The sequence below is a fragment of the Anolis carolinensis genome, chromosome Y (assembly GCF_035594765.1).
Source record: "Anolis carolinensis isolate JA03-04 chromosome Y, rAnoCar3.1.pri, whole genome shotgun sequence".
Classification (NCBI taxonomy): domain Eukaryota; kingdom Metazoa; phylum Chordata; class Lepidosauria; order Squamata; family Dactyloidae; genus Anolis; species Anolis carolinensis.
The window spans coordinates 924,998-948,852 of NC_085848.1; the positions used below are offsets into that span (position 1 = coordinate 924,998).

The 23,855-nt window shown below is 42.4% G+C and overlaps 1 protein-coding gene across 5 annotated transcripts; it reads left to right on the plus strand.

The window, feature by feature from the left end:
- Positions 1-9: 9 nt before the first annotated feature.
- Positions 10-9,887, plus strand: LOC134292950 (crk-like protein). 5 transcript variants are annotated; one of them, XM_062958844.1, is made up of 4 exons: positions 10-384; positions 476-908; positions 3,553-3,679; positions 9,703-9,887. In XM_062958844.1, exons 1-4 carry the CDS (start codon positions 38-40, stop codon positions 9,741-9,743), a joined length of 948 nt encoding a protein of 315 aa, XP_062814914.1. In that variant the 5' UTR covers positions 10-37; the 3' UTR covers positions 9,744-9,887. The 5 variants fall into 5 exon arrangements, with proteins under 5 accessions (XP_062814914.1, XP_062814911.1, XP_062814915.1 ...); XM_062958841.1 differs by lacking the exon at positions 9,703-9,887 and adding an exon at positions 5,809-8,467 and having other exon boundaries at positions 3,553-3,645; XM_062958842.1 differs by lacking the exon at positions 9,703-9,887 and adding an exon at positions 5,809-8,467 and having other exon boundaries at positions 11-384.
- Positions 9,888-23,855: the final 13,968 nt, after the last annotated feature.

Consider the following 23,855-nt stretch of genomic DNA (forward strand, 5'->3'; position numbering starts at 1 on the left):
TCCTTCCTTGGTGTGCCCGCCCTCCCGGCCGGGGAGCATGTCGTGCCCGTGCCCGTGTCCGGGGGAGGGGTGCCGGGGGCGGGGCGCGTGGTACGCGGGGCGGCTGGGGCGGCGGGAGGCGGCGTGGCGGCTGCAGGGCCAGCGCCAGGGCACCTTCCTGGTGCGGGACTCCTCCACCTGCCCCGGGGACTACGTCCTCTCCGTCGCGGAGAACGGCCGCGTCTCCCACTACATCATCCACGCCCTCCCCGGGGATGGGGGCGGCGCCGCCGGGAGGGGCCTCTTCCGCATCGGGGACCAGCACTTCCAGAGCCTGCCGGACCTGCTGGACTTCTACCGGGACCACTACCTCGACACCACCACCCTCCGGGAGCCCCTCCCCAGGTGAGCACGCGGGGCCCGGGGGGGGGGGGAGGGGGGGGCCCCGCCTGAGCAGGCCTGACCAGGGCGGCCCCTCTCCTCTCCTCTCCCGCAGGGGCGCCGCTTCCCCGCCGGCCCCCGGGCGCCCGCCCTCCCTCCCGCCGGAGGGGCCCGAGGGGGAGCTGGTGCGGGCGCTCTATGACTTCGCCGGGAAGGACGCGGAGGACCTCCCGTTCCAGAAGGGAGAGGTGCTGTCCATCGAGGAGAAGCCCGAGGAGCAGTGGTGGCGCGCCAGGAACAAGGAGGGACGCCAAGGCATGATCCCCGTCCCCTACGTCCACAGGCTGCTGCTGCCGCCCAGCAAGGGGGCCGCCAAGGGGGCCGGGGGCCGCTACGGCATCCCGGAGCCCGCCCACGCCTACGCCCAGCCCCACGGACACCCCGCCCCTGCCCCCGCCGCCCCTGCCGCCCAGAAGGGCCCCGTCTTCGCCAAAGCCATCCAGAGGAGGGTCCCCTGCGCCTACGACAAGTCCGCCCTCGCCCTCGAGGTACCCACTCCGTCATATATTTTCATATCAGTGTAATGACCTAATATGGTCATGATAACAATATAATAATTTAATATCAGGGTAGTCATATAATTTTGTAATAAAAATATAGTAGGGATAACAATATAATGGAAGCAATGTTTACCCGTCCAAACCAATGTTTCCATATATACCATTGAGACTTTGGAGAGGCCCTGCTCACAGTCCTGCCTTCCTCACAGGTGTGACTGGTGTGGACAAGACAGGGCCTTCTCAGTGGTGGCCCCTCATCTGTGGAACTCCCTCCCAGGGAGATTAGATCAGCCCCCTCTCTCCTGACTTTCCATTAAAAAAATGAATACATGGCTTTGTGACTAAGCCTTTGGAGAACTGGTGCAATAAATAGATATGAAAAGATGCACAATGACTATTGGAAAGGCCCAGACTGTGTTTGTGGATCACATGATTAATAGTGTTGGTATTGCTCTAAATGTTTTTAATAGTTTTAATTGTATTGCATAACTCTATTTTAAATGTTTGTTTTATTGTACACTGTTTTTAAAAGCATCAAGTAGTTGCCTATGTTGTAGATCCACCTTGAGTCACCTCTGGGGTTGAGAAAGGCCAGGTAGAAATGTTGTGAAACATAATAATAAGTGTAATCATATAATAATAGTTCAACTGAAATAGCAATATTTAACAAGTCCACCCTCCTCCTCAAGGTACACAACAGAAAGAGAACATGAAGGAGAGGAGAGGATAATAGATAATCATGTAATATGATTATAATACAATATTTTTTCCTTTTAAGTATTCCACAAAACTATCAGAAATAATATTTTTATTTATATAAAATACAATACTACTAATAATAATATATTTCTATTAAATATACCACAACAATAAATAAAATGGGTTTCTTTCTAAAATACAATCATAATAATGAATTATGTATGGTAAATATTCCAAGAAAATTCAAACAAATTGGATTATTTCTATAAGATATAATCATGATATTTCTATTAAATATGCCACTAATTTCTTAGAAGTGGGATTATTTACTTCTATAAAATATATTATAAAATGTACTAAAATCAGATTGGTTTTCCTCCTATAAAATATATCACAAAAATGATTGAAAGCAAAAATATTTTTTATAAAATATACTAACTGGATTTATTTTTATAAAATACTAGCTGTACCCTGCCACGCCTTGCTGTGGCCAATTGGAATTGCCGTGAATAGCCTGGCTGCTTGAAAGCCTGGCCGTTTTCTACATAGGGTATGCTTGCTAGGCCAGATTGAATGAGATGGAGTAGCCTCGTGGTTTCCAAAGTCTGGCTTTGAAGCTGCAAGGTTGTTCAGTGTTAATCAAGGTGGGCCACAAAGGGGTTGATATATGTGTGGAATAACGTGCAGTGTGGTAGAAAGAACTGTTGTCTGGTTGAGGCAGGTGTTGCCATGGATCTCCTTGATTAGCATTGAATAGGCCTGGAGCTTCAAGGTCTGCCTGGTTAGTACTTGGAAGAATCCTTTACTGGGACGTGTTAGCTGGGTGTGATTATTTAAGTTGTTTAGCATTGAATGGTCTTGTAGCTTCCAAGCCTGGCTGCTTCCTGCGTGAGGGAATCCTTTGTTGGGAGGTATTAGCTGGGCCTGGTTGTTTCCTGTGTGGAATTCCCCTGTGTTCTGAGTGTTGTTGTTTATTTAGTGTCCTGATTTTAGAGATTATATTGTTGTGTATTGTTATTAGAGAACAGTAATTATTAAACATTATATTGTTATATGATTTGCCTGGAACAGGATAATATGAGGCCCCTTCTACACAATGGTTTAAAATTCACACTGAAGTGGTGTTTTTTTGTTTGTTTGTTTTTTTGCTGTGGCCTAGGAGGCAGCCTGGCTTTGAAGCTGCAAGGCTGTTTAGTGTCAATCAAGGTGGGTCACAAAGGGGTGCATTCTGGTTTTTTGGTCCCATGGAGGTTATGGATGTGTAGTTTGTTTGTAAGAACGTAGAGACGTGGATGAGGGGTTGTGTTGTCAATTTTCTAGGTTGGGGGGCCTTTAGTTTTGTTGTTTTGCTCCTTATATATATATAGAAGATGCAACAAAAATATTAAATATGTTTTTTATGAAAAATGTGGCACAGAAGTTATTAAAAATTAAACCGTATTTTCTATTAAACACAAAATAATTAAAATGTGATTATTTTTGCTTTAAAAATATTAGAAACATTATTAAAATTGATATTTCTAAAAGCATACCATTAAATTAATACAAATCCAATTGTTTCTATAAAATATACACCAGAAAATAAAATTCACATTTATTTAAATAAATATATTACAAAATTTAATAAAAATCATATAATTATTTTTATATCAAATCACCTTCTTTGGGCGTTTTCTGAGGGCAAAGAGGCCTTTTCTGAGGAAAAACCTGCCTACCTTGGCCTTTTCTGAGGGAAAACAGGCCTCTTTAGAGGGAAAATCTGTTTCATTTCCGAGGGAAAATATGTCTTTTTCTAATGGAAAACCTGTCATCTTTTGACATTTTCTGACTAAAATGATGCCGCTTCTGAGGAAAAACTTGCTCCCATTGGCCTTTTCTGAGGGAAAAAAAGGCTTCTTCTGAGGTAAAACCTGCTTCCTTGGGTCTCTTTCAGGTTGGCGACCTGGTGAGAGTGACCCAGATGAACATCAACGGCCAATGGGAGGGCGAGATCCAGGGCAGGAGGGGCCTCTTCCCTTTCACACATGTCAGAATCATCAATCCTCGCAACCCAAATGAGAGTGAATGATGTTCCCATCCACTTGTTTCGTTTTCTTAACATTTTATTATAATTTAATATATTTCTTTTTCTCCACCATTTTCCTCCATTAAAGGATGGAAAATAGAGCAACTTTCCCAGATGATGGGATTTTTTTGTATTCTTCAGAAGTAACTTTCCCCCCAAGAAATATGTTTATACACACACATACACACAAAGTTGACAGATTTTATTTTTTATTTTTAATGGAAGGAACAATCTGTTTAAATGAGGAATAATAAGAATTGTGCCTTCCCCCTGCTGTTTATATCTTGCTTTTATTACCGTATATACTTGAGTATAAGCTGACGTGAATATAAGCCGAGGCACCTGATTTTACCACAAAAAAAAAATATTGACTCGAGTAAAGCTGAGGGTGGGAAATGCAGCAGCTATGGGTTAATTTCAAAAATATAAAAGATATGGCTGAAATTACATTACTTGATGCATCAGTATCAAATGTATTTGAATATTTACCATATTTCAAAGAAAAACAGTAAACTAGCTCTGTAAATGGAAAATGGGGTCAACAAAAACAATATGATATCAACAATAACTTTGTAATAATAATAATTTATTTGTACTCTGTCCTATCTCCCCATGGGGACTCAGGGCAGCTTCCAACATAGTAACAGGCAAACATTCAATGCCTATAAAAATAAAAAAACATAAAAAATTTAAACAAAAGACAATACTAAACATTGTACCATAAGTTAAAATAAACAGTTGCATTAATAATTACCATTACAAACAATTAAAAAACCAGCCAAGGTAAAGTGTCATATCAGTTCCCTTTAGCCTTCTCTCAGGCTTCTATTGGGAACACCATTGGCCTTTTCAGCTGCACCACCACACGGTTGGCTCATGGCCAACTATGACTTCTTTCATAGAATCCTAAAGTTGGAAGGGACCTCTAAAGGCCATCTAGTCCAACCCCCTTCATTGTGCCTTTATGCAGGGAAAGCACCCTCAACAGATGGCCATCCAGAGGCCCCTCGCAGTGAGACCTCTCACAGTAAGTGCAGGGCCTCTGGTCACAGTGAGGGACCTGCACTGGCAGCAAGAAGCCTTGCAGCAAGCGAGGGATGCAGAGGACGCAGCAGAGCCCTCTCGCTGCGAGCCCCTTCTACCTTCTTGCCTTTGCTTGCAGTAAGAAGGCTCAGTTGTGTCCGCTGCCTTCTCCACTCACTGTGAGGCCTCTCCTTTCCAGTGCAGGTCCCTTGCAGTGAGCACAGGCTCCTTTTAGCAAGCGCAGTGAGGGGCAGTGAGAGCCCTCGCAGCAAGCGGAAGACGCAGCAAGACCTTCTGCTTTCTTGCCTTCGCTCACTGCGAGAGGGCTCCACTACATCCTCCACTTGCTGCGAGGCCTCTCGTTGCCAGTGCAGGCCTCTCGCAGCAAGCGCAGGCCCTTCACAAGAGGCAGTGGCTGCGAACAGAGTGGAAGAGGAGACAGGGCCAGGGACTTAGTAACAGTGGCAGCTTCACTTGAATATAAGCTGAGGCAGGCTTTTTCAGCCCCCCAAAAGGGCTGATAAACTCAGCTTACATTCAAGTATATACAGTATATTTTGTGAAGTATGTCTAAAAATCCTGTTTTTGCATAATTTTAGCTCTTATTCACATTTTCTTTTGTTTCTTTTTGCAATTATCAAGTTTTGATAGTCATTAATAATGAAGAATCTCATTTTGATAATTTTCACTATTTGTAATATAATCTTTTTCATATTTCTTGAATTATTGAAAAGAAAAATAATAAAAACAACAAGGAATAATTTAAAAATATATGGATATCTATTACGGGTACTTTGTGCCTTTCCTGCATGGCAGTGGGTTGGACAGGATAGCCTATGTTGTCTTTTCCAACTCTATGATTCTATTATTCTATTACACAGCAACTTAAATGTTGAATATTGAAGAAAATTGTACAATTTTTCTGGATATTAATTTTTTTTTAAAAAAAAATGGCCAAGTAATTAAAATGTTGCATTTATTACTAAAGGGAAACAAACATACCTTAATTTGAATTTTTTTGTAACTAAAATGGATTACACGTGAAAGTAATAAATCAGAATGTCCAGAAGATCTCACATATGTCAATTACCATTTTTCCAGTGTCATCAACATTTGTATCACACAGCATGGAGACCTGGCATACTACTACTACTACAACTACTACTACTAATAATAATTGTAGCTCTGGCTCACGAATGGGACCCTGAAGAAGGAGACGGAAGGCCTGATCCTTGCAGCCCAGGAGCAAGACATCAGGACAAAGGCCATTAATAATAATAATAATAATAATAATAATAATAATAGAAGACCTGGCTCTGGCTCACGAACGGGACCCTGAAGAAGGAGACAGAAGGCCTGATCCTTGCAGCCCAGGAGCAAGACATCAGGACAAAGGCCATTAATAATAATAATAATAATAATAATAATAATAATAATAATAGAAGACCTGGCTCTGGCTCACGAATGGGACCCTGAAGAAGGAGACAGAAGGCCTGATCCTTGCAGCCCAGGAGCAAGACATCAGGACAAAGGCCATTAATAATAATAATAATAATAATAATAATAATAATAATAATAATAGAAGACCTGGCTCTGGCTCACGAATGGGACCCTGAAGAAGGAGACAGAAGGCCTGATCCTTGCAGCCCAGGAGCAAGACATCAGGACAAAGGCCATTAATAATAATAATAATAATAATAATAATAATAATAATAATAGAAGACCTGGCTCTGGCTCACGAATGGGACCCTGAAGAAGGAGACAGAAGGCCTGATCCTTGCAGCCCAGGAGCAAGACATCAGGACAAAGGCCATTAATAATAATAATAATAATAATAATAATAATAGAAGACCTGGCTCTGGCTCACGAATGGGACCCTGAAGAAGGAGACAGAAGGCCTGATCCTTGCAGCCCAGGAGCAAGACATCAGGACAAAGGCCATTAATAATAATAATAATAATAATAATAATAATAATAATAATAATAATAATAGAAGACCTGGCTCTGGCTCACGAATGGGACCCTGAAGAAGGAGACAGAAGGCCTGATCCTTGCAGCCCAGGAGCAAGACATCAGGACAAAGGCAATTCAGGCCAAGATCGAAAAATCAGCTGATGACCCAAAATGCAGACTCTGCAAGGAAACCGATGAAACCATTGACCATATCCTCAGCTGCTGTAAGAAAATTGCACAGACAGACTACAAACAGAGGCACAACTACGTGGCCCAAATGACTCATTGGAACTTATGCCTCAAGTCCCACCTGCCAGCAGCAAAGAACTGGTGGGATCACAAACCTGCAAAAGTCTTGGAAAATGAGCACGCAAAGATACTGTGGGACTTCCGAATCCAGACTGACAAAGTTCTGGAACACAACACACCAGACATCACAGTTGTGGAAAAGAAAAAGGTTTGGATCATTGATGTCCCATCCCAGGTGACAGTCGCATTGACGAAAAACAAGAGGAAAAACTCAGCCGCTCTCAGGACCTCAAGATTGAACTTCAAAGACTCTGGCAGAAACCAGTGCAGGTGGTCCCGGTGGTGATGGGCACACTGGGTGCCGTGCCAAAAGATCTCAGCCGGCATTTGGAAACAATAGACATTGACAAAATCACGATCTGCCAACTGCAAAAGGCCACCCTGCTGGGATCTGCAGCATCATCAGAAAATACATCACACAGTCCTAGACACTTGGGAAGTGTTCGACTTGTGGTTTTGTGATATGAAATCCAGCATATCTAGCTTGTTTGCTGTGTCATACAATATAATAATAATAATAATAATGGCATTTAAAATGGTTCCTGACTGCATTTATTTATTCTCCAGTGCAGAAGCATCCAGAGAAGGGTATGGACCTTGGGAAACTATAACTCTCAGAACAACATAGTATAGAGCTATGGTGTTTCAAGTGGGGTTCAAGAGTATTCATTCCATTGTGTAAATGCAACAAGAGAAGGGTATGGATCTTGGGAAACTATAACTCCCAGAATTGCACAGCATGGAGACATGGCATAATTATAATAATAATCCATCTCTCCCGGCTTTCTTATGTAACACAAGGCACAGACATATAATGGAAGGAAGGGAAGGGAAGGAAGAGAAAGGAAAGGACCCAAAAAAGAAATTGTTATGGCAAAGTAAAAACTTGATGAGTAAAAAGTAATTATTTCCCTAACATGGGTACTTTTGGCCCCACCCATAAATTGGGGAAACGTTTCATTTTAAACCTGGGAGCAACAAATGCCATCACATTACAGAACTGCCCATTTACCTAGATCATTCCCTCAAAATCAATTTCCCCACCACCTCTTGAAACGTTTGAAAAGAATGTCCCCCCCCCCCCTTAAAATACACAAAGAATGCTCTATCCTACACTTCAAGTCAAACTAACGTACAGTGCCTTCCCGGATTTTAAGTGTAGCACTGCGTGGAATTTAGTAAGTGTGATGAACTGGCATTACTGCAAGATCTCTATCCCATGTAACACTGTTATAAAGCCAGATGTCACCCATTCTGTATCTGCATTTCATTTTTTTCTGCCTAAGTGTAGTATTCTACATTTCTCCTTGTTGACATTCATGTTGTTAGTTCAGGCAAATCAGCTCTCTCATCTGTTGAGGTCATTTTGAATTCCGATCCTGTCCTCTGATGCATTAGCTCTCCCTCCTAATTTGGTCCCATTTGTAAACTTGATGAGCCTGCTCTCTAAACTTTTGTCCAAGACATTAATAAAGATGTTGAACAGGATTGAACCCTCTCTGTGGTACTCCACTAGTCATTTCTTTCCAGGGTGAAGAGGAATAATTGACAAGCACTCTTTTAGTTCAGGCATTCAATCAATTGCAGTGCCTAGCCCATTTTTTACTAGTCTCCATTGGCCTGGGGAACCCAGTTTAAGGGGTTCTGTTCCCCTTGGAGGAGGTGGGCTCCGCAGAATCTTCATGCATGGCAAACTGCAATTTCTAGATGTCCTAGTCATCTGCAAAGCCAATCAATAATTGGGCCACACAGTCTACAGAAAAGCTACACACATGGAGAGGTAGCTTCATTAAAACTCCAACCATCAACCAAGTCAAGAAAGAAGCATAATCAAAGCCCTGGCAGACGGTGCAAAAAGAATCTGTGAACCCCACCTCCTCCAAGGTGAACTGGTCTACTTTTTTTTTTTCAAAGCCAAAATCCCCTGTTTTTTTTTTCTTGCATTGGCACCGCTACGGAATCTCCTCCTCCCTCTGTTTGTTGAGCATATAAATCTTGTCCCCCTTCAGCATTCACTTTATAAAGAAGTAGGTATTTTTCATGTCTGGAGGGAGGGATGTTGTAAGGTAGATAGAAGAATCACAAACAGAAGTTGGATGTTACAATTGATGCTTGGGGAATCTAGAATAAGGCACACATCTGTATTTCTCTTTGGAACCATAAAGACAAGAGAAAATAATATGATTTTGTTGGGATCCAGAGAGAAAGGGTCATGCATTAGTAGATCTCATAAGACCATGGAAGAAATCCGTTATTTCCAAAACAGGTTATTTTGTGTGTGTGTGTGGGGGGGGGGGGGGTTGTATAAATCTCACTGTTGAATGATGGCCCATGGCCTGATCCATCATAGCAATAAATTCATGCCAACAAAGCAAAGGTCTTTTGTGTATCTTCTGGAGTCTTTAAAGATACAGATGAAAGGAATAACACATACATCTGGAGAGGAATGGCACCTGACATTTCTTTAGTTCATAATCTACTATATGCCTAGCAGATAAATCTGTTGTGCTGCAGGGTGTCTTGATGAAAAAGAATGGTGATAGTCTTCTGATAATCTCAAAAGAAGGAATAAAGGCTAGTATCTCTAGCCCCATAGGCATTGCAAAGCATGACTGATAACTAGCCATTCTAATAGTCAAAGAAGATGAAATGTAAACTCAAAAATACTGAATTTCTTCCATTTTATGCTTGTCAATGTTCTATGAATCTTCTTTTTATTCTTCATCTTCTTAGGTACCTCCATAGCTACAAAATTAAGAACTCTGCACTGCTAAGAAAAAGATCTACGCCAGTGCAAAAGCTGAGGTCCAAAGAAGGACCAGGGAACTCAAGAACATCTGGTGGACAAAGAAGGCTGAAGAAATCCAACACCTTGCAGATACCCATGATGCTCAGGGATTTGTCAAAGCCACAAAGATCATTTATGGACCAAGAAACCATGGCATACAGCCCCTACGCTCATCAGATGGAACGAAATTCTGAAGGACAAACCATCAATTGCACTACGTTGGAAAGAGCACTACCAGAACCTGCGGAATCGCAGCTCCAATGTGGCCGAAGAGACCCTCTCACAAATCCCGCAACAACAAACCAGGGATGAGCTTGCAGCACCACCTAGTTTGGAAGAAGTCAGCAATGCCACCAGCCAACAATAAAACAACAAAGCCAGAGGACCTGATGGGATCCCTGCTGAAATCTTCAAAGAGGGTGGACCTGAGCTGATACAACAACTCCACCAGCTCATTGAAAAGGTGTGGATGACCGAGAAAATCCCAACAGACTTCAAGGATGCCACCATCATCACCCTTTTCAAAAAAAAGGGGATAGAACAGACTGTGGGAACTATCGCGGTATCTCCCATCTGACTTCCGCTGGGAAAATCCTCGCAAGAATTCTCGCAAACCGCCTTCTCCCTGTTTCAGAAGACAGCCTTCCAGAATGGCTTCCGTCCTTCCAGAGGAACAGGGGACACGATCTTTAATGCACGACAGCTCAGAGAAAAATGCAGGGAACAAAACCAACCTCTGTACATGGCATTCATTGACCTTGCAAAGGCATTCGACACAGTGAATCGAAGGGCTCTCTGGAGCATCCCCCAAAAAACCGGGTGCCCTGACAAATTTGTGAACATCCTGCGGCTCCCCCATGATGACATGACGGCGACAGTCTTGGACAGCAACGGCTCCCAAAGTGACCCATTCAAGGTGGAATCAGGTGTCAAGCTTTTTTGTTGCTGCTGTTTATTCATTCAAGCAGGGATGTGTTATTGCCCCGACCTTATTCTCCATCTTCATCACTATGATTCTGCACCTTGTTGATGGGAAGTTCCCCACCAGAGCGGGAACTATCTATCGGACAGATGGCAAGCTATTTAAGCTCAGCACACTGAAAGCCAAAACCAAGGTCACCACAACATGTGTTATAGAACTCCAATATGCTGATGACAACGTAGTCTGTGTGCATTCAGAAGAAGGCCTACAAGCCACTCTAAACACTTTCGCAGAAGCATACGAGAAGCTCGGCCTCTCATTGGACATCGAGAAAACCAATGTGCTCTTCCAACAGGCACCAGCCAATCCCTCTGCAAGGCCAGAAATACAGCTTCACCATGTAACATTGGTGTAAATGTTGACCCTTTCCGCTACCTGGGCAGCCACCTCTCCACAAAAGTCAACATTGATGCTGAAATACATCACCGGCTGAGCTCTGCAAGTGCAGCATTTCTCTGAATGAAGCAGAGAGTGTCTGAGGATCGGGACATCCGTAGGGACACCAAGGGGCTCGTTTATAAAGCTACTGGCTGTGCCCGGCCAGGTGTTGCTGTGGCTTATGGGAATACTTTGTTGGCCAGGTGGAATAGCAGTGAATAGCCTTGCAGCCTCAAAGCCTGGCCGTTTTCTTTTTATGGGAATCCTTGTTTGTCCTCCCAGCTACGTTATATGCCTGCGAAACATGGACGTTCTACACACTCAACTCCTGGAGCGTTTCCATCAGTGTTGCCTCTGGAAAATCCTGCCAATCTCTTGGGAAGACAGGCGGACTAATGTCAGCGTGCCAGAAGAAGAAGCAAAGACCACCAGCATTGAAGCCATGCTCCTGCGCCATCAACTCCACTGGACTGAAGGCCACGTTGTCCAAAACCAGTTCCGATAATGAATTGAATTCTGATACTGAACCCAATTCCGATACTGAACCCAATTCTGATACTGAAACAAATACGTGAAGGGAAGTCCTAGGGAGGAGGGAGGGAGCTTCCTTTCTGCTGCCCTGCAGACTAGGACACGGAACAATGGCTTCAAACTACAGGAAAGGAGATTCCACTTGAACATCAGGAAGAACTTCCTCACTGTGAGAAGGGCTGTTCGGCAGTGGAACTCTCTCCCCCGGACTGTGGTGCAGGCTCCTTCTTTGGAGGCTTTTAAGCAGAGGCTGGATGGCCATCTGTCGGGAGTGCTTTGAATGCGATTTCCTGCTTCTTGGCAGAAAGGGGTTGGACTAGATGGGCCATGAGGTCTCTTCCAACTCTACGATTCTAGGATTCTATGATTCTATGAACTCAAAATACAATAAGCAATAAACATAGGAAAGGATTTAAAGTTTAAAATTATAGGATACAAACCAGTTTGGATATCTCTGACATGAATCAAATTAGAAATCAAACTAAACAAGTATCAACATTAAGGTAAAATAGGCAATAAATTGATGGCAGAACATTAAATTGAAGCAAGGCTTTATATTCATTGCTTTATATTGGAATATATGGCTATGTGGAAGGGCCCTTAGTTCAAAGCAGATATTGTGGAAATTTTTGCCTTAATATTCTGGATTATATGGCTATGTGGACAGGGGGCTGAGCTACTGCTATATATTCTAGTTCAAAGCAGAAAATGTGGGATTTTATTCAGCTGTGTGGAAGGGGCCAAGTGAGCTGATTGAGGAAGAAGCAAAAAACAGACTACATACGATTGTGGGTTGATATAGCTAGAAAAAGATACTTTGACTTCTAAACAATTTCTACTGTTTTTGTAATTTGAAGGCTGCATTCTTTCACAGCAACAAAATGTAAAGCTCTTTGAAGACACAAGTAAAAGTGGAACTGTAGAAAAGAAATATTATTAGGGGCAATCTGTAGCCTTGTGTTTCAGAGGCCATCCCTCCTTGGCCAGGCTTCCACTCTTTCGCTCTGCCTTATTTATTTATTTTATTTATTTATTTACAGTATTTATATTCCGCCCTTCTCACCCTGAAGGGGACTCAGGGTGGATCACATGACACATATAAGGCAAACATTCAATGCCTTGACAGAACAAAGACAAGACAAACATAGGCTCCGAGCGGGCCTCGAACTCATGACCTCCTGGTCAGAGTGATTCATTGCAGCTGGTTGCAGCTGGCTTGCTCTCCAGCCTGCGCCACAGCCCGGGCCTTGCTCTCTTCCCACAACCATTTCCTGAGGGAAGGAGAGCTACCAAGAAAGCCAATCCCAACGAAGTTTTTACCCAATCTGTCTTGCCTCAGGATTGCAAAAACTTTGTTTTCACTTCTCCTTGGGATGACCTTTTTGGCCGCATCTCCTCCTCCCTAGCATGACCTCAATAGTAGCACCCTGAGTCCAGGATTCCCCTCCTTCAGGGGTACCCATAGTAGTCGCTAAGGAAAAGGGAGCAGAACTGAGTTGGGAAATTAATGAGGCTGAAGCATGGCTAAGGGTTTTCACCAAGTTGATGGTGACACTGATTAAACTGTTGTATTGAGAGAATTGGAGGACAGTTTTTGCCTCACTGATAAGTCTGTTCTAGCTCCTGTAAGGTATTTTATATGATTGAAATGCTCCAAAATAGCTAAAACTTGAAAGTCTACTACAAGAATCCAGTCTACTAAAAAAAGTAGGACACATGAATTGTCCATCATGTATTCACAGACACTTAACGACTTCAACCATCAGGACATGACATCCACATCAGACTCTGGATTGGGATTGAAGGTTTTTCTCAGATGCAGGCAATTGTGTTGGACTGGATGAAACTGAATCCAGACAAGACGGAGGTCCTCCTGGTCAGTTGCAGGGCCGAACAGGGCATAGGGTCAGAGCCTGTGCTGGACGGGGTCGCACTCCCCCTGAAGACACAGGTTCGCAGTCTGGGGGTTCTTCTCCTGGACTCATCGCTGAGCCTGGAGCCCCAGGTCTCGGCGGTGGCCAGGGGAGCCTTTGCACAACTCCGCCTTGTGCGCCAGCTGCGCCCGTTCCTTGGGAGGTCTGACTTGGCCACGGGGGTCCACGCTCTGGTTACAGCTCGTTTGGACTACTGCAACGCGCTCTACGTGGGGCTGCCTCTGAAAACGGCCCGGAAGCTCCAACTAGTCGAGGTTGATAACCGGAGCGGCGTTCAGGGAGCGCACTACTCCTCTGTTACGCCAGCTCCACTGGCTGCCGATTAGCGACTGAGCACAATTCAAGGTGCTGGCTCTAGCCTATAAAGCTCTAAACGGTTCCGGCCCAGCTTATCTGTCCGAACGTGTCTCCTGCTACGACCCACCTCGAAGCTTAAAATCATCAGGTGAGGCCCTGCTCTCGGTCCCACCTGCCTCACAAGTGCGTCTGGCGGGGAGGAGGGGCGGGGCCTTCTCGGTGGTGGCCCCTCCCTCGGCTGTGGGACTCCCTCCCGAGTGACATCCGGCAGGCTCCATCCCTTTTCAGTTTCAGAAGGAAAGCAAAGACCTGGCTATGTGAGCAAGCGTTCAAAGAATAAGTTTCATTGGCTTCAACTCAGTCTGGGCTAAGGTTGATGTACAAGGTTTTGTGGATGAATGGCTCAAGTATTTTGTATTATTTAAATCTGTTTTCAACTGCTTATGTTTTATTCTTTTGTATGGTTGCGTCTTGGCATCGAATTCTGCCAGTTTTGTCAGCCGCCCTGAGTCCCTTCACGAGAGAAGAGCGGAATAGAAATAATAGAAATAATAAATAAATAAATTGAGGCACCTGGGGAAGCCCTTCAGGAGGGACAGATATAATAATAATAATAATAATAATAATAATAATAATAATAATAATAATAATAATTGTTGACAGAGGGATCATGGCAATAATGAAAAGCAGAGGGGACAATGAGTCTCCCTGGAAAATTCCTCTTCTGATGTTGACAAGTCCATAGCTTTCATTTCCAACAAACAGTTCAGTTTTCCAGTGCTCCATCATGTTTTCAATGAAGGTGCCAACTTTTTTACTAATCCCGATGGCGTCCAGGCACTTGATGATCCAGCTGTGTGGGAGTGAGTCAAAGGCCTTTTTGTAGTCAATCCACGTCATGTGAAGATTAGCTTTTTGGCTCTTACAGTTCTCCAGAATCATTTTGTCAATCAATAACTGGTCTTTTGTGCCCCTGCTTTTCCGTTTGTTGCCTTTCTGTTCATCTGGCAAGATGTTTTTTCTTCAAGATAGTCTTGAATTCTGTCAGCTATGATGCCAGTCAGTAGTTTAAACATAGTGGGCAGACACGTTATTGGCCTGTAGTTTCCTGGTGCTGCTCCTTTTGCTGGATCCTTTTGTATCAGGTATGTTCTTCCAGTTGTTAGCCATTCACTGATACTTCCTTTCTGCAGCATCTCATTGAATTGTTGGGCCATTTTTCCATGTAAACTAATCAGATGTTTGAGCCAAAATCCATGAAGTTGATCACTACCAGGCGATGTCCAGTTCTTGACTTTTTGCACTCGTTTGCTGATCATTTCAGTTGTTATTTCCATCAGTTCCATTTTGTTCTGTGAGAATTTTCCTTCAAACTCCTTTATCTACCCAGCGTTTTTGTTGTAGTTCTTATTATTTTCCCAAAGCTCTTTCCAGAACTTTATTGTTGCAGTTTTCTCTGGCTTTATGGTTACTGTGTCTGTTGCTTGGTTCAGACTCTGGTAGAACCGTCTATAGAACTCCAATATGCTGATGACAACGTAGTCTGTGCGCACTCAGAAGAAGGCCTACAAGCCACTCTAAACACCTTCGCAGAAGCATACGAGAAGCTCGGCCTCTCACGGAACATCGAGAAAACCAAAGTGCTCTTCCAACAGGCACCAGCCAATCCTTCTGCAAAGCCAGGAATACAGCTTAACGGTGTCACATTAGAAAACGTTGACCATTTCCGCTCCCTTGGCAGCCATCTCTCCACAAAAGTCAACATCGACACTGAAATACAATACCGCCTGAGCTCTGCGAGTGCAGCATTTTTCCGTATGAAGCAGAGAGTGTTTGATGACCGGGACATCCGTAGAGAGACCAAGGGGCTTGTTTACAAAGCCATTCCCCTCCCAACCCTGCTCTACGCCTGCGAAACGTGGACGGTCTACAGACGTCACACCAAACTCCTGGAGCGTTTCCATCAGCGTTGCCTCAGGAAAATCCTGCCAATCTCTTGGGAAGACAGGCGGACAAAGGTCAGCGTGCTTGAGGAAGCAATGACCACCAGCATTGAAGCCATGCTCCTACGCCATCAACTCCGCTGGACTGAAGGCCACGTTGTCCGAATGCCCAAAGATCACCATTGTCTCCCAAAGCAGTTGCTCTACTCCGAACTCAAGAACGGGAAACGTAATGTTGTTGGGCAGGAAAAGAGATTGAAAGATGGGCTCAAAGCCAACCTTAAAAACCGTGGCCTAGACACTGAGAACTGGGGAGCCCTGGCCCTTGAGGGCTCCAATTGGAGGTCAGCTGTGACCGGCAGTGCTGCGGAGTTCGAAGAGGCACGAACGGAGGGCTTGAGGGAGAAACGTGCCAAGAGGAAGAAGGTGCGTCAAGCCAACCCCGACCGGGACCGCCTTCCACCTGGAAACCGATGTCCTCACTGCGGAAGGGAGAACATGCGGGTCAAGAATAGGGCTCTTCAGCCACCTATGCATCCACCGCCAAGACACTACACCTGGAGGGCCATCATCCTCGGCCTACGAGGGATAGCCTAAGTACTCTTTATCTTGGGTACCTCTATAGATATAAAATTGAGAAGTGAATGTGTAACTACAAAAGATTATTTTGAAAATAATAAATGCTCTTGGTGATGATATGTAGGAGGCAAAGATACTGATTTAAGCCAAGATTGTGGAATAGTTGGAAGGCCAGCAGAGGGCTAAGTATTACTAGTGTTTTGCAAGTTCACAAGTAGGAAAAGCATCAGAAACAAGAGTTGCTAGACACAAACTTAGCATAAGGCTGTAAAGTGAATATAAGTACCGCTAATGAATATCCACATTAGCAAAAAAGCCAAAGATGAAGAAAATGCAGGAGAAAAATCAGAATTTTATTTCTTATAATCATTGCCATCATCATCATTTGATTGTTTTGGAGGATGACTGGATTTGAATCATTGATAGTACAGTAAATATCAGAACTGAAACAGAAATCAAGACACTAATCTTAATGGTATGAAACTGACCAGACTGAAAAGTAGTGTTTATTTATACTAGGGCAATAACAAGTATAATGAAATGCAGAAGACAGGTCCTAATGGTTTGGAATTTCTGTAGCCTTTAGAGAGATAAGGAAGCCTAACCAAGGCTGAAGGAAGCAGGAAGAACACAACATAAGGATCTCAAATAAATGAGGCATACTAAAAATGATCTTCAATAGTGATAATATTGAGGATGCCTCATAGATGTGGACGAAATGTCAAGAGAATACTTCTGGAACATGGCCATACAGCCTGGAAAACATAGAACAACCCTGTGATAATATTGTCTAGTCAGAGTGCAGCAAGTGTCATAACTAGAGATAATTTGCTTCTCCTGCATGGCAGGGGGTTGAACTGTAGTGAGTGCATTGAGCAAATGTCACCTCTAACGTGAATTGACACAATATGGCAAGCAAAATTGATGCTGACAATACTACTGATGTGGTAGAATGTAACACAGTAACAATTTTATTCAAGAAGATTCAGATGCCATCTTCAATTATTACCTCTGCATTTTAAGCAGCAATTTGGGAAGCATTAGACTTTATCATAGTGGTAGAAGCAAAAATAAAAAGGTTCCTGTCTTCTGCAACTTTGAGGGATGCCTCTTAGCTGTATAGTTTAACCTGAGAAGTCTAGGAATGTGACTTCCTTCTAGACAGAAAAGTCACTTATTGCATACATTTGGCAATACAGTTCCTTATAGGACTTGATAGGTATCACATCTATCTATATATATAAAAGAGTGATGGCATCAGGGCAGTGGACAAAACAACAAAAGTACAGGCTCCCCAACCTCGAAATTTGACAACACAACCCATCATCCACGCCTCTAGGTTGATACAACAAAAAGAAAAGAAAAATAAAGTCCTAATTAGAGGGAGAGCAATAATTGTTTTTATCCAATTGCTGCCAGTTTAGAGGGCTAATCTCTGCCCACTTCGTTGCCTAGCAACCAAGGGACAGCCAGGTTTCAGTTAGGGGACAGGCAGATTTAGGCCTCACTTAGGCTTCTTCCACAGATTATCTAATTTGCACTGGATTATATGGCAGTGTAGACTCAAGGCCCTTCAACACAGCTATATAACCCATTTATAATCTTATATTATCTGCTTTGCACTGGATTATCTTGACCTCACACTGCCATATAATCCACTTCAGTGTGCATTTTATACAACTGTGAAGAAAGGGCCTCATATAATCTAGTTCTGAGCAGATAATATAAGATTAGAAATATACAGTAGACTCTCACTTATCCAACATAAACAGGCCGGCAGGATAAGTAAATATATTGGATAATAAGAAGGGATTCAGGAAAAGCTGATTAAACATCAAATTACGTAATCGTTATACAAATTAAGCACCAAAACATCATATTATACAACAAATTTGACAGAAAAGGTAGTTCCACGCGCAGTAATGCTATGTAGTAATTACAGTAGAGTCTCACTTATCCAACACTCGCTTATCCAACGTTCTGGATTATCCAACGCATTTTTGTAGTCAATGTTTTCAATACATCGTGATATTTTGGTGCTAAATTCATAAATACAGTAATTACTACATAGCATTACTGCGTATTGAACTACTTTTTCTGCCAAATTTGTTGTCTAACATGATGTTTTGGTGCTTCATTTGTAAAATCATAACCTAATTTGATATTTAATAGGCTTTTCCTTAACGCCTCCTTATTATCCAACATATTCGGTTATCCAACATTTTGCCAGCCCACTTATGTTGGATAAGTGAGACTCTACTATACTGTATTTACAAATTTACCAGTAAAATATCACAATGAATTTGAAACACTGACTACAAAAACATTGATTATGAAAAGGCAGACTGTGTTGGATAATCCAGAACATTGTATAAGCGAATGTTGGATAAGTGAGATTCTACTTTGATATGAAATAATTTCTAGGATAGAATAATGCAGAACAATATAATCTCTAAAACCAGGACAGTAATAAAGAAATAAAGAAAGTAAATAAAGCAAGGAAATTGGAAATTCCACAAAGGAAACAATCAGGGCCAGCTAACACCTCCCAAGAAAGGATTCTTCCAGAAAGGAAGCTGAGAAGGCAGTGAAGCACTATGTATTACCAAAGTCATTATTATTACTATCATTACTATCCTTACTATTATTATTATTATTATTATTATTATTATTATTATTATTATTATGTTGCGGTCAACCGTGAAAATGAATACAATCTGGCTCCAAGTATTCAAAAACACTAAAATCAGAATATATAAAAATTAATGTGGTATAATAAAACAGAACAATACAATCTCTAAAATCAGAACACTAAATAAAGAACAACACTCTGAAAATAGGGGAATTCCACACAGAAAACAATCAGGGCCAGCTAACACCTCCCAACAAAGGATTCCCATAATCAAAGTCTGGCCAATCCTCTGTTTTCTCAGGGCCACAGACAGTAGAAGCATATAAAATATCGCAAACAACACCACTCTGAAAACAAGGTAATTCCAGACAGGAAACAATCAGGGCCAGCTAACACCTCCCAACAAAAAAATCACTCAGGGAGGAAACAGCTAGGCTTTAAATCTGCAAGGCCATTACATCCTAATCATTTTTCCTAATTGCAGCATTCATACTTGCCTCCAACAGACAAAAAAAAACAAAACAATCAGAAATATTGTATATTCACAACCTTTAGGAAATAATGTCCCCTGATGGCACAGCATGTTAAAGCGCTGAGCTGCTGAACTTCTGGACCGAAAGGCCGCAGGTTTGAATTGGGGGAACTGACAGAGCCCCCACTGTTAGCCCCAGCTTCTGCCAACCCAGAAGTTCAAAAACATGTAAATGTGAGTGCATCAATAGGTACTGCTCCGGTGGGAAGGTAACGCCGCCCCATGCAGTCATCCCACATGACCTTGGAGGAGTCTACGGACAACGCCGGCTCTTCGGCTTAGAAATGGAGATGAGCACCAACCCCCAGAATCAGACATGACTGGACTTAACGTCAGGGGAAAAGCTTTACCCTTGACCTTAACTACCACCAATTCCTCAATACTTTATTTCCCAGACCACCAGACTTCGCCACAGCAACGCGTGGCCGGGCACAGCTAGTCTATATATATAAAAGAGTGATGGCATCAGGGCAGTGGACAAAACAACAAAAGTACAGGCCCCCCAACCTCGAAATTTGACAACACAACCCATCATCCACGCCTCAAGGTTGTTACAACAAAAAGAAAAGAAAAATAAAGTCCTAATTAGAGGGAGAGCAATATTTTTTTTATCCAATTGCTGCCAGTTTAGAGGGCTAATCTCTGCCCACTTGGTTGCCTAGCAACCAGCCAAGGGACAGCCAGGTTTCAGTTAGGGGACAGGCAGATTTAGGCCTCACTTAGACTTCTTCCACAGATTATCTAATTTGCACTGGATTATATGGCAGTGTAGACTCAAGGCCCTTCCACACAGTTATATAACCCATTTATAATCTTATATTATCTGCTTTGCACTGGATTATCTTGAGTCCACACTGCCATATAATCCACTTCAGTGTGCATTTTATACAGCTGTGAAGAAGGAGCCTCATATCATCGAGTTCTAAGCAGATAATATAAGATTAGAAATATACAGTAGAGTCTCACTTATCCAACGTAAACAGGCCGGCAGGATAACTGAATATGTTGGATAATAAGAAGGGATTCAGGAAAAGCCAATTAAACATCAAATTAGGTAATCGTTATACAAATTAAGCACCAAAACATCATATTATACAACAAATTTGACAGAAAAAGTAGTTCCGTGCGCAGTAATGCTATGTAGTATTTACAGTAGAGTCTCACTTATCCAACACTCGCTTATCCAACGTTCTGGATTATCCAACACATTTTTGTAGTCAATGCTTTCAATATATCGTGATATTTTGGTGCTAAATTCATAAATACAGTAATTACTATATAGCATTACTGTGTATTGAACTACTTTTTCTGACAAATTTGTTGTCTAACATGATGTTTTGGTGCTTAATTTGTAAAATCATAACTTAATTTGATGTTTAATAGGGTTATCCTTAATTCCTCATTATCCAACATATTCGCTTATCCAACGTTCTGCCGGCCCATTTATGTTGGATAAGTGAGACTCTACTGTACTGTATTTACAAATTTACCACTAAAATATCACAATGAATTTAAAACACTGACTACAAAAACATTGATTATGAAAAGGCAGACTGCGTTGGATAATCCAGAACATTGTATAAGCGAATGTTGGATAAGTGAGATTCTTCTTTAATATGAAATAATTACTGGGATAGAATAATGCAGAACAATATAATCTCTAAAACCAGGACAGTAAATAAACAGGGGAATTCCACACAGGAAACAATCAGGGCCAGCTAACACCTCCCAACAAAGTATTCCCATCATCAAAGTCTGGAAAATCCTCTGTTTTCTCAGGGCCACAGACAGTAGAAGCACATAAAATATCGCAAACAACACCACTCTGAAAACAAGAGAATTCCAGACAGGAAACAATCAGGGCCAGCTAACACCTCCCAACAAAAAATTCACTCAGGGAGGAAACAGCCAGGCTTTAAAGCTGCAAGGCCATTACACCCTAATCATTTTTCCTAACTGCAGCATTCATACTTGCCTCCAACAGAAAAAAAACCCAATCAGAAATACTGTATATTCACAACCTTTAGGAAATAATATCCCCTGATGGCGCAGCGTGTTAAAGCGCTGAGCTGCTGAACTTCTGGACCGAAAGGCCACAGGTTTGAATTGGGGGAGCGGAGAGAGCCCTCACTGTTAGCCCCAGCTTCTGCCAACCCAGAAGTTCGAAAACATGCAAATGTGAGTGCATCAATAGGTACTGCTCCAGCGGGAAGGTAACGCCACTCCATGTAGTCATCCCACATGACCTTGGAGGAATCTACGGACAACGCCGGCTCTTCGGCTTAGAAATGGAAATGAGCACCAACCTCCAGAGTAAGACACGACTGGACTTAATGTCTGGGGAAAACCTTGACCCTTGACCTTAACTACCACCAATTCCTCAATACTTTATTTCCCAGACCACCAGACTTCGCCACAGCAACGCGTGGCCGGGCACAGCTAGTCTATATATATAAAAGAGTGATGGCATCACAGCAATTCACAAAACAACAAAAGTACAGGCCCCCCAACCTCAAAATTTGACAACACAACCCATCATCCACGCCTCAAGGTTGATACAACAAAAAGAAAAGAAAAATAAAGTCCTAATTAGAGGGAGAGCAATAATTTTTTTTATCCAATTGCTGCCAGTTTAGGGGGCTAATCTCTGCCCACTTGGTTGCCTAGCAACCAAGGGACAGCCAGGGTTCAGTTAGGGGACAGGCAGATTTAGGCCTCACTGAGTCTTCTTCCACAGATTATCGAATTTGCACTGGATTATATGGCAGTGTAGACTCAAGGCCCTTCCACACAGTTATATAACCCATTTATAATCTTATATTATCTGCTTTGCACTGGATTATCTTGAGTCCACACTGCCATATAATCCACTTCAGTGTGCATTTTATACAGCTGTGAAGAAGGGGCCTCATATAATCGAGTTCTGAGCAGATAATATAAGATTTGAAATATACAGCAGAGTCTCACTTATCCAACGTAAACAGGCCGGCAGGATAAGTGAATATGTTGGATAATAAGAAGGGATTCAGGAAAAGCCAATTAAACATCAAATTAGGTAATCGTTATACAAATTAAGCACCAAAACATCATATTATACAACAAATTTGACAGAAAAAGTAGTTCCATGCGCAGTAATGCTAAGTACTATTTACAGTAGAGTCTCACTTATCCAACACTCGCTTATCCAACGTTCTGGATTATCCAACGCATTTTTGTAGTCAATGCTTTCAATATATCGTGATATTTTGGTGCTAAATTCATAAATACAGTAATTACTATATAGCATTACTGCGTATTGAACTACTTTTTCTGGCAAATTTGTTGTCTAACATGATGTTTTGGTGCTTAATTTGTAAAATCAACTTAATTTGATGTTTAATAGGGTTATCCTTAATTCCTCATTATCCAACATATTCGCTTATCCAACGTTCTGCCGGCCCGTTTATGTTGGATAAGTGAGACTCTACTGTACTGTATTTACAAATTTACCACTAAAATATCACAATGAATTTAAAACACTGACTACAAAAACATTGATTATGAAAAGGCAGACTGCGTTGGATAATCCAGAACATTGTATAAGCGAATGTTGGATAAGTGAGATTCTTCTTTAATATGAAATAATTACTGGGATAGAATAATGCAGAACAATATAATCTCTAAAACCAGGACAGTAAATAAACAGGGGAATTCCACACAGGAAACAATCGGGGCCAGCTAACACCTCCCAACAAAGTATTCCCATCATCAAAGTCTGGCAAATCCTGTTTTCTCAGGGCCACAGACAGTAGAAGCACATAAAATATCGCAAACAACATCACTCTGAAAACAAGGGAATTCCAGACAGGAAACAATCAGGGACAGCTAACACCTCCCAACAAAGTATTCCCATCATCAAAGTCTGGCAAATCCTCTGTTTTCTCAGGGCCACAGGCAGTAGAAGCACATAAAATATCGCAAACAACACCACTCTGAAAACAAGGGAATTCCAGACAGGAAACAATCAGGGCCAGCTAACACCTCCCAACAAAAAATTCACTCAGGGAGGAAGCAGCCAGGCTTTAAAGCTGCAAGGCCATTACATCCTAATCATTTTTCCTAATTGCAGCATTCATACTTGCCTCCAACAAACAAAAAAACCCAATCAGAAATATTGTATATTCACAACCTTTAGGAAATAATATCCCCTGATGGTGCAGCATGTTAAAGCACTGAGCTGCTGAACTTCTGGACCAAAAGGCCGCAGGTTTGAATTGGGGGAGCGGAGGGAGCCCCCACTGTTAGCCCCAG